This window comes from Garra rufa, chromosome 9 (assembly GCF_049309525.1).
Source record: "Garra rufa chromosome 9, GarRuf1.0, whole genome shotgun sequence".
Taxonomy (NCBI): Eukaryota; Metazoa; Chordata; class Actinopteri; order Cypriniformes; family Cyprinidae; genus Garra; species Garra rufa.
In genome coordinates this window covers 40,104,356-40,116,613 of record NC_133369.1, presented here as the reverse complement: position 1 = coordinate 40,116,613, position 12,258 = coordinate 40,104,356, and the positions used below count along the sequence as shown (strand labels likewise).

The 12,258-nt window shown below is 35.4% G+C and overlaps 1 protein-coding gene across 2 annotated transcripts in view; it reads right to left on the bottom strand.

Annotated features, from left to right (window-relative positions):
• Positions 1–2,133: 2,133 nt before the first annotated feature.
• fhod3b (formin homology 2 domain containing 3b) overlaps positions 2,134–12,258 on the bottom strand; it is a 247,069-nt gene continuing 236,944 nt past the window's right edge. The window contains exons 21-26 of one of the 2 annotated variants that reach the window (XM_073846964.1): positions 11,900–12,090; positions 11,454–11,646; positions 8,094–8,117; positions 7,347–7,521; positions 7,086–7,247; positions 2,134–4,579 (exon numbers count right to left, since the gene is read on the bottom strand). In XM_073846964.1, coding sequence (XP_073703065.1) covers positions 4,497–4,579; positions 7,086–7,247; positions 7,347–7,521; positions 8,094–8,117; positions 11,454–11,646; positions 11,900–12,090 — 828 coding nt within the window. In that variant the 3' untranslated portion in view covers positions 2,134–4,496. The remainder of the gene's footprint in view (positions 4,580–7,085; positions 7,248–7,346; positions 7,522–8,093; positions 8,118–11,453; positions 11,647–11,899; positions 12,091–12,258) is intronic. The other variant, XM_073846965.1, reaches the window with a different exon arrangement.

The following is a 12,258-nucleotide window of genomic DNA, read 5'->3' as shown; positions in this document are numbered from 1 at the left end:
TTTTTCCCCACATCAATTTACACTCCATACACCATAATAGTGACAAAGCAAAAAACAGATTTGCAAATTTTACAAATTTTTAAAAAATAAAACACTGAAATAAAGTACATTGCACAAGTATAACTCAGTACTTAGTTGAAGCACCTTTACAGCCTCAAGTCTTTTTGGGTATGATGTGACAAGCTTTGCACATCTGCATTTGGCAATTATCTGCCATTCTTTGCCTCACCTTTTCACCTCTCAAGCTCTGTCAGCTTGGATAGGGGCTGGCAGACATTTTCTAGAGTCCTAGTTGTTCCAATCTTATGTTATGGATAATGAAGGCTACATGCTTCCGTGAACCGTCAATGCAGCAGATTTGTTTCTGAACTCTTCCCTAGATCATTGCCTTAACACAAGTCGGTCACTGACCTGAAAACTACAAAAATATGACGACTTAATTGTGAACTCCATCATTGGCCTATCACCACTGCCATCTAACAGTGTTGATGAGTTTGGCATTTCTTTCACAATACAACTGGAGTTCATCTAGTAGCCATTTTTTTTCTCTGTTGATGCTAGATGTCAATGGAACCTGCTAAAGGAAAATAAAATGATCTAAAGATTTCAAATAATTTTCTCAGAAATTGGAAGATGGTGTGACACAGGAACTATTAACATTAGGATTTAAAATATTCTAAAACTTTAAAACTTACCAAAGCCTGTCTGACATTGATGTACTTTGCAGAGGTGGAATGTGGCAAGGACGTCTGTTAGAGTGACAGTTGCCTCTGATATTCCCTGATTTTTTTTTTTTTTTTTTTTTTTTGTGTCTGACAGTGTTGACAAAAAGTGACACAACTTTAAAAACCATAGAAACAAGCATGTGTCCTTGAAAAACAACCTTGCTTTGATATTTGACCATGGACAACAAAACCATTTGAAATTCAGATTTATACATCATCTAAAAGCTGAAAGCAAAAAATCTAAATATTAAGAAAATGTCCAAATGAAGTTCTTAATTCTTCGCAATGTGTATTACTAATTCAAAATTAAGTTTTGATATATTTATGGTAGGAAATTTACAAAATATCTTCATGGAACATGATTTTTACTTATTATCTTAATGATTTTTGGCATAAAAGAAAATCGATAATTTTGACCCATACATGTATTTTTGGCTATTGCTACAAATATACCCCAGCGACTTAATAATATCTCATATGTGACCCTGGACCACAAAACAAGTCTTAAGTGTTGCTTATGATAAAACAAGGTTTTTCATCATTGAAAATAAGAAGACAATAAGTTTCAGATTTAAAAAATAATGAATAATACATTTACACTGAAGGGGATAATTGTGTTAAATACATTCTATTAGTAATCCCTCATAACATTTACAATTAAAAATATTTTAATTTTTAAACCTAATAGCAGTGACAATTGCTGGACATGTTTTGTCCCATGTCTCAGGAATCAGTGAATTGCAACTTTACATCTGACTTTACCTAATAATGAGACTACATGTGACCCACGATCACAAAACCAGTCATAAGAGTACATTTTTCTTAATAAGTTTTCAATTAATGGTTTGTTAGTATAGGACACTGGTTGGGATACAACTATTTGACTATCTGGAATCTGAGGTTGCAAAAAAATCGAAATATTGAGAAAATCGCCTTTAAAGTTGTCCAAATGAAGTTCTTAGCAATGCATATTACTAATCTAAAAAGTTTTGATATATTTATGATAGGAAATTGACAAATGCTCTTCATGGAACATGATTTTTACTTAATATCCTAATGATTTTTAGCATAAAAGAAAAATCTGTAATTTTGACCCATACAATGTTTTGTTGGCAATGTCCAATTATCTTTAAACAAAACTGAAAATCATTATGAAGACATTTGTCTCAAGATATATTGAAGAACTTAAGCCATTCTCATTTGCTACTTAAATCTACAATATCAAGCAAGCACCGAATGGACTTTGCGCTGCTGAGCGCGATCGGTCAAATTTGAACGTGTATCTTCAAAAGCTTTGGAAAGTGCTATGGCACGTTTCTTCTGCCATTAAGTGGTTTAGCCCCGTTTGTTCAACTAAAAACAATTACACAGTTATCAAGAAAGAAATAGTCCAACTCTATATTCTGGGTGTTGCTGTAAAAGCTTTTTATTGCAAAGTACAGTAAATGCTTTTTCCGTTTGGAATTTAGAAGTCAAATTTTCACATTCTCGATCTTTTACTCAAAACCAACTTTTTATGGCACTTGTAGCAATGGGTGAAACTGTATGCGAGTGCAATAATATCAAAGGCCATTTGAGCAGAGCTGATGGGTGCATGACAATGTTTCAAGTCTGTGCCGCGTAAACACATGAAACAAAAGCTACGTTCACAGGGTACCGAGACGTCACAGGCTCACAAAATATTGACCTCGCCTGCTGACGTTTGTTATCGTTTGAACCATGCATGGCTTATTTTCTCTTAAATTAGAATTTTCACAGAATAACACTGCTTTTGACCTATAATACACTATTCTATACAAAATACAGACAAAACATGAACACAACAAAAAAAGTGACATTTACACAATTGTACAGCATCTCTCTCATGTTTAGCCTCTACATCAAGGTTCTACTTTACACGTATCTAATCTCTTATCCACATAATACTCAGAATAAAAATCTGAGGGAAAAAGGTGAAAACAAAAAGTCTATAATACTCAATTTTCCAATTCCTTTCGAAATTGCATGCTACACATGATAAGGTGCTGAATGGTACTATTAGTATTGACAGTGGACACGGGTCTCTGGTAAATCTGGGCAATTTCTAAAAAAAACTGAAACTGATCGAATTTACCGCAGTGATTGAATCACTAAATCTAGTGGTTCTGTAGAAATGTTTAATATTTTGAAGACTCATCATACTCTTTCCATACACCCATGTACTTTGACCTATCGTTGTTAAAATGAAGAAGCACCAAAACCAGTCCAAATGACTTGCGGGCTGTAATATGAAGTCATAACCTAACTTTCTTTTATTCACTGATCTCTAGAAAGTTAACTTTTAACTTACATTTTGATCGAAACATCCAATTTATATTCAATTCATACACTGTAAAAAAATCAATTTGTTGAATCAACTTAAATAATTTACCTGGCTGCCTCATCATTTTTAGTTTAGTCAACTCAAAAAAGTTTAGTCAACTTAAAAAGTTAAGTTGTACTACGTGACAACTTAAATAATTTGTTACCCTGATGTTATATTTAAATTGATTTAACTTAAAATTTTAGGTTTACTCAAATTGTTTTTTTTTTTCCCAGTGTATATTAGAATAATCTAGGGAGAGGAACTAATGACAGAATTGTACATTTTGCATCTATCGCAACTATCAATCATTTAACATGCCCTTAAATGTCCTCTTCCTTCCTTTCCTGGCCAAATAATCTGATTCCCACAAAAAAAAAAAAGCATTTCTTCAAGGCACTCATTTTATAATGCCATCATTTTTTTTAACCAAATATGGCTAGAAGTCCTTTCATTTAAATAGACGAGTGTTTACTTCTGCGTGTTGTAAATTGTGAAATGAATGTATTACTATAAAGATAAAGTATGAGGAACTGACACGGTTGGAGGGAAAAAGAGAAAGACGAATTTCTAGTTTGTTCTCATTTGTGTGCAAAGTAATTTGATCATCTTCATCCAAGTTAAACAGGTTTCGATCGCACAAGAACACGTCAGGGTTCAGCAGAAATTAAAAGGTTTTGAGATTATTTTTTTCCCTGTAACGCTTGTTCAACTTCAAGCTATCTGAAAGCACTCGAACACGTGACATGAGAAGCCCTGCTTTTTTAAAACAGGAAAAAACAAACAAGTTTTAGCACAGCAGTAAACCAGAGAAGAATCGCTGCTGATTTAAATGAAATATGAACGCTAAAGGTGCTACTATTCAATGCCTTTTGAATTCAAACAGCCAGTACAAACAAAAACGGTGAGACGGCATCCAGTCATGTTCAAACACAGTTCTTTGGGATCGTTCTGAAGGCCACAGCGGTAAGAGACGGACGTTCGTCTCTGTACTGGAGAACTGGACAATCAGCATTCTACAGGCTGTGTTTGAGAGCGTCTACAAATGTTGTGCATCAGGAAGTTGCGCTGCAACTGTGCTTGTTCTCTTTCAAAAATGCATTCAAATGATTTGGGATATCATTAACAGTGAACATGCACCTGAGTGGTTTCGATGATTCTCTTAGACCACCTTGGGACAAAATGCAAAAGCTAGTAAATGGAGTATGGTCTGACTACACGTCCCAGGATAAGTATAGTATAGTGGGTTAGTGATTATAATCCCTTTCACCTGTGAGAATACAAATTGTCCACAGCAATAACCGTCCTAAAACACAAACCCAGAAACATGCACCTGCTCCAGAGGAAAGCAAACTCGAGCTAAAGTGACCCGTTCCAGCTCGTTTGTGTTTAGATGTGTGTGCCGAGACCCTGAGCGGCTGCTGTTTGTCTCACACTTGCATCTCAGAGCTGCTGGCCAATCCCAGCGCCTGCGCCTCCTCTGGCGTAAGACCGTTCTTCAGTGTTCTTCTTACTGTAGAGAAAATAAAAGAGATAAAACTCCTACTATTATTATTTAAAATTACAATAAACACTATTTAAGCTAATACAATGATAGCAATAAATCACCAAATATAATCAAATTTTAAAACAAGAATTATTTAACCCCCTGATAGCACACGTACATCTCTATTTGACATCTGCATTTACATCTGCAAGACATCAGCAAGACGTAGTTTGCTCATCTGCAATACGTCTACAGGACGTTTCCTATCAGATGTCAATAGACGTCTTTAAGATGTTTATGAATTAGAATGTATTTAAAACTGTCATCTTACAGACGTCTGCCAGACATTTGTAAACAGCAGATGCTTTCCAGATCAAGAGACCTTTAACAGACATCTTGCAGACGTATGGTGCTATCTGGGACCCTTAAAGACCTAGAACATTTTTGAGGCACCTGTACGTTTCTTTGTTTTTCTCAGAATGATTTTAGCAGTCAGCATCAATTGTCATATATCATTATAAACATACGAACTTGAACTTTATGTCTAGCTAATTTAACATTACAATTTTCCTTTTGTTTTCTCAAAAAATAAGGTGAATTTCCAGAATTTTTGGAAAAACGCTAGCAACAATTGGGTGTTTTTTACTGTGTACTCAAAAACTCCTGAGGTTTTTCTTTAGAAATTTGTATTTAGGTGTTTTACACTTTTAAATAAAATTTTGTCTATATATAACATTCCCCAAGCAAGTTATAGCCATATATTACAATATTATGATAGGCGCTTTTCAATGAAAAACAGGCCTATTTAGTTTATTGACAATATAAACCTGTCAAAAACGTTTCAGGAATAAAGTCATAGCAGAAACAGTGTTATATAATAGCAAAACACAGTAAAAAAAAGTTACTTTTTAAGATCTGAGTATGAACAATAAACACAAACAGTATAGGAAGTAGTGAAAACAACTGCACAAATTGTCTTGTGCAACGAAAATATAAACAGTCTAAATTATTCACAAACTACACACAAAATGAGAGAGAAATATACCGAGTGCAACAGAAAAAATTTGCAAATAATCTTTACAAACTATATAAGAATTAGTTACATAATATAATAACCAAATAGATTGATCTGCTGGCTGTAGTCTGAGTCGAAATCTATTTTACCGGGACATCGTTTAGTGACGCGAATTTTCCAGAGCTTTTATCCATATGTACTGCTGTTTCATCCTTATTTTTGGTTTGTGTTATGTCAAAGGCTCTGTTCTGTGCTTTTTCAAAGAATGCTGTCATGCAAATGTTATTTTGCGTTTGTTTTCATGCACGCAAAAAGCACTTTACTTTCACTTTGCGTTTGTCCAGACTTGCAAAGAAATATGCTAATCAGTGGTTCAAAAGACCAAAAGCTATAGGTGCGTTCCATTCGACCGTAAGTGGACTGCGAAGTGGACTTCACAGGGTATTCCGCCATCTTAAGTGAGATTCCAAACCGAAGGGAGCGAACATGTTCAGTTCGAAGGGCACTGCGAACGGCATAGGGAATAAGGGAACATCGGTACATCACTTCACAGGAAGTGGACGGGGAAAATTACCCAACTGTCATTGCGCACCGCGTCACCAATTAGAACTAACGATGGAGCAGAGCCGTTAAAGTTTTTTAAAGGCTCTGCAATGGAGCGGTTGCAATAAATGTTGTTATTATTATACAAATTAGAGTGTTTATGAATGGTTATGGCGATTCATGTATGACATTTGCATATTGTATAGTATGAATGAAAGTAAAACCGGCAAGGTGAGGCGTGTTGGAAAGAAAGTGCGCGAGATAAGACCACTGCAATCTATTAACGGTCTAAACATATACATTTTGACTATATTTATTATATACATAAGTTTATATGTATTTTATATGTATTTAAATTTGAAAGTAAAATAAATTACAATATTTATTTATGTTGTATCATAAAATGCGTGACCCTGCCGTTGATTTGCTTTGATGACGTTCCAGGGCATTCCAAATGAGCGATTATTGTCAGCGAAGTCCACTTCAACGGATATACCGTGCTAAGGGAGTAGGGAGCAGTGAACACTGCGTAGGGACCCTGTCGATCGGAACGCACCTTATGTTTATTAGTTGAATAGATGACAGTTTGAACCAATCTGGGCAGAGGGGTGGGACTAAGCATCAACAATCGTTCCTGTTTGGCTCAGAGGACCGAAACACATTGGTTTCATCTGACGAATCAGTGCTGAGGAAATGTGATGACGTAATCACGCTCACTACGGAACCTCTGAATATCCAAATGAGACTCAAAAGTTATTAAATATTAAAGAACAATAGTTATTTTTAGCCGCGGGCAGCTGTCTCAGTCTTTGAGGGTTAACTTGTCAGTTGCATTGCTGTCTATGCAGGGTCAGAAAGCTCCGGATTTCATTACAAATATCTTAATTTGGTGTTACAAAGATGAATGAAGGTCTTACATGTGTGGAATGACATGACAACATCAGAACGAGTTGTGGGTGGTACTCCCAGACTCACAGGATTTGCGGTTGGCTCTGGAGCGTCTCCTCTCACGGGGCTGTGTGCGCTGACTGGGCCCCTGAGTGGCTGATTTCACAATGCGTTCCATGATTTCATCCGCCGTATCATTTGTGCAATTAGAAGTGTCTTCATTTGCAGTGGACAAAAGTGCTGTATGACCTACAAAAGAGACACAAGAAAAAGAGAACTTTTGCGTCAAAGGATTGCTACAACTACCATAAATCAGCATTATCTGTAGCCCTAACTACACAAATGTACCTCGAGTGGCTCGAGTCCGTGTGCGGAGGCCGGGGAGTACAGAAGATGGACTATCGCCGCCCTGCAGGCTGGTGCGAAGTACTGCAGTCATCTGCTCATGTTCAGCCACGTCCTCCGTGTAGCCCAAACCCTGGCTCTCTTGACCCTCCAGAGGAGTCCCTGCAAACTTTCCACTCTGAGGAGAGAAATAATAAAGAAATGAATTCAGTCAGACATTACACTCCTTATTTTATTCGATAGTTCTATACATTTCCGTTGTTTACTAATACTAATAGTTATTCCAATATATGGTTAAAAATAATCTCACCATACTCGAAAACAAAAAATACATATCACCCCAGTGGTTTAGTATTTTATTCACACATTAGTCGTTTATTAGTGCATCAAGACTCAAGTCAAAAAGTTCCAGACATTCAATGTTATAGTCTTGAATTATTAATAGCAGACTTTCAACTCAGAGCTGATCTTGAAATAGTTTGACATCTGTATCAGCTTTGTTCAACATCATGTTTAGTTTAACATGCTCTAATCTTCTGTTGAAATCCACATGGAGATTCACAATTGTTGTATATGATTAGAAACGATACGAATATTGATCACTGAATTCCTTATTGCCTCTAAATGCTGTACAAACTTGGATATGCTCTGGTAATACATGCTAGACATTACAGGTCAGTGGAATCACAGGAAGAAAACGTGAAACCCCTCCATGCACAAGTGCAGAAAAGCACACAGATACACGCATACCTCATCATCCTCTTCCTCATCACTCTACAGAGAAGAAATGAAATGCGTCACACGGCAGAGAAGATGAGCAGGAAATGTTGGGTTGAGAAAAGGTTTTGGTATTTGGTTTGGCACTTCAAGACTCTTAAAGGTTTCACAATACATTCCAAAATGTACTAGCCTGAACTTTATTCTAGTGCACTTTAGGCAACTTAAAAAAACTGGCAAAAATATGTCCAGGTCATACATTACCACAAAGAATAAATAAATGAATAAATATTTAATATTTAATGTAAGGATTTTTTTTTTTTTAAAGTTTAGTTTAATTCATTTCACACTGCAAAAATAAATAAAGATTATTAAAATGGTAAATTTGGTGAAATTATAAACATCATGGTAGCATTTGTGGTGCTTTATTTTATTTTATTTCATTTCATTTCATTTCATTTCATTTCATTTCAAGAAAAGTACAACTTGCCAACAATTCCAAAGACCATAAAATACAAAAATAATAAAATTTCACACTGGGAAAATTAAATAAATAAATATAATTAAAATGGTAAAGCAGATTTTCAATTTAATTTTATTGTTATATTATATTATATTTTAGGATAAGCACATTTTGCCACCAACTCCAATGACCATAAAATAAAACAACAACATTTCACAGTGTAAAAACAAACAAACAAGTAAACATTATTATTAAAATTGTAAATTTAGTAAAATTCTAAACATTATGGCAGCATTTGATGTGCAGATTTTTTTCTTTTAATTTAATTTATTTTATTTCAAATAACTATTCCAATATTTCGGGATAAAATGTGACCTAAATATTTGTGCTGATTTAAATATATATTTTTTAAACGATATGCAAAAATATCATAAAAACAATAATTTAACAAGAATCACCTTAAAAAACTGTAAATGACAAAAATGCATTACAATAACGAAAATTTAGGTGATGGTTTCTTAACTGAGCAAAAATATTAATATTGTCACAATGCAAAAATATTATATTTACTTTATGCTCCTATTTTCCTTGTATTATAAAATGACCTATGTGCATTTTAGTGAGATTCACCATATTATTGCATGTGGTTAAAAAAAAAGAAAAAAGAAAAAAAATGAGCACAGAGTTTCACAAATGTAAGCACAACCCGTCTCTACATAATCCACTTGGGCTTCTTGTTTTCGTTTACCTCAGCTCTACCTCTACATAGCCAGCGCTTGCATTCACCGCTCCTACAGGGACATCCAAAGGTTTGGATTTTCACACAGAGATTGAATTAGACACCCCTCTTAGACTAAGGAAGACCCCCGCCAAGCATAACATGCCATGAAGGGCTATCCTGCCTATGACATCCCCCATGAGAGGCATTAAATTGGCCTCCTGGAGTAACAAATACCCAGGGCAAGCCCAGAGCTGCAAAACCCATGACAATAGGACTGCTTGGTTTACAATGTTTTATTATTGTAATGCAAGTGGTGAGCATGTTTTGTGGCCATTCTGAACACCCTGAGGCGAACTAAGGGAAAAGGAACACACACGATAACAATCAGACCTCACTGGTCTCAAGTAGACACAGAGTGTGAATGAGACACTGAAGGAATAATAACTCCCTCTTGTGGTGCAAAGATGAAGCACAGAAATCAAGCAGCTGAGAGGGAAATGAGAGGGAAAACAAGCTGCTGAATTCACCCCAGAATTAAAATTTACTGATAATTTACACGCCTAAAGGAAATTAAGGTTTTTGAGGAAAACATTCCAGGATTTTTCTCAATGGTTGAAGGTCCAAATTGCAGTTTTAATGCAGCTTCAAAGGGCTCTACATGATCCCAGCTGAGGGATCTAGCGAAACGGATATTTTCTAAAAAAAAAAAAAAAAAAAAAAATTTTTTTATATACATATATATAGTTCTCATAGCTGCCATAGCTCTCTTATTTAACCCTTTTAATACACTATGGATTATTAGCAGAAATAATACCATAGTTTTTACTTTATTCTCAAAATATTTTTTACTTTTTTTTTTTTTTTTCAAAATATTTCAACTTTATTCTAGAAATATTTAGACTATATTTCATTCTTGAAATTTTACAATTTTAATTTTGTAATCTTTTTTTCTTCATTTTTATTTACAAGGCACTAAAACGCTGTCATACATATTATAAAAAAATGTCTTTCAAAATATCTTTGTGTTCAGCAGAAAGAAATTCATACAGGTTTGGAACGACGTGAGGGACAATACGTGATGACAGAATTTTTTGTCTTGAGGTTCTTCTGTTAAGCACAAAGATATTTTGAAAATCTAATATAAGAGTACACATCAGCTTTTAGAAATAAATTAATAATACTATGAAAGTCAATGGCTACCATCAACTGTTTGGTTATTCTTCAAAATATCTTTATTTGTGTTCAACAGAAGAAAGAAATTTATACAAATTTGGAATGAGGTTGAGTAAATGTTGACAGAAATTAAATTTTTGAGTGAAATATACCTTTTAACTGAACTACAGTGCCTTTTTTCACATTTTGTTATGTTGCTGCCTTATGCTAAACTACTTTAAATTACTTTTTTCCCCACATCAATCTACACCCCCTACTCCATAATGGCAAAGCAAAAAATAGGTTTTTAACATTTGTGCGAATTTATTAAAAATAAAAAAACTGAAAAGATCCTGTTGCATAAGTATTCATACCCTTTTCTGGGACACTCGAAATTTAGTTCAGGAGCATTCATATTGCTTCTAGATGTTACTACACTTCGAGTGGAGTTAAACTGTGGCAAATTCATTTGAATGAGTATGATTTAGAAAGGCACACACCTCTCAGAAAAGGCCTTATAGCTGAAAATGCATATCAGAGCAAAAACCAAGTCCTGAGGTCAAGATAACTGCCTGTAGAGCTCAGTGACAGACTTGCGTTAAGGCAATGGTCTAGGGAAGAGTTCAGAAAAAAAATCGACGATTGGAACAACTAGGACTCTAGAAATATCAGCCAGCCCCCATCCAAGCTGACAGAGCTTGAGAGGTGAAAAGGTGAGGCAAAGAATGGCAGATAATTGCCAAATGCAGATGTGCAAAGCTTGTCACATCATATCCAAAAAGACTTGAGGCTGCTTCAACTATGTACTGAGTTAAGGGTATGAATACTTATGCAATGTACTTATTTCAGTGTTTTCTTTTTAATACATTTGTAAAATTTGCAAATCTGGTTTTTGCTTTGTCATTATTATGGTGTATGGAGTGTAAATTGATGTGGGGGAAAACTAATTTAACATCATGCTGCAACAAAACAAAATGTGAAAAAAATGAAGGGATATGAATACTTTTGCAAGGCACTGTATGTATAGTAATCTTGTACTGCAATTGCCCAGACTCACCTCTGTGATCATTTTGCCCCGGGTCTTGTTCCTCTCACGGTGATTGGCCCGTTTCTGTTTCTGCTGCAGCACTCGCTCTCGGGTGGTGCGGTACTCAAGTGCAAATTCACTCAGAATTTTACTGAAGCGATGGATGCTCACTTCTCGTATCGCGTACGGCGGGTGGCCCAAGAACAGCAGGAATGAGTGAAACCTGTAGATCAAACACACAGGGACATCTCTTTAACTCAAATTCAGATATCTCTACAACACCTCAGTTCAGACAGAAAGCAAAATGTTGATGATGGTTTTGATGTATATGACATCTGAACAACAAAAACACAAAATCCAATTCATATTTTTGCAAACTAGATTCAAACCACATTCATAGGTGGTTTGAAATCTAAAAGATAGATAGATTGAGATAGATTGAGAAAATTGGATTTTTCCAAACATATTTAAGTCACCTGTTTATGATGCGGCGATGCACAATTTTAAGGATGATAATTCTTTCTGCACAGTCTTTAAGGAAATCCGACATGCGCTGCTTAAGGGCTGGTTTCATTTCGTGTTTTGCGATGACCTTCAGGTGATCCCAGGATGCTCTGCAGCGCCGCTCCATCTGACATAGGTTTTCCTGCAGCTGGTCGAAGTCAACCTGAAAAAGACAGGACAATCGGTGATCAACAAAGGCAGCCCATGATTGGTCTGTGCACTTCAAAAGCAATGCTTCACAACAACGCATGGAATTGTGAAGCCTTTATTTCTTTCTTTGTACGCAGCACAATTGTTTTGCCATTGTTTGTACATCGGGGTCCAGACATTA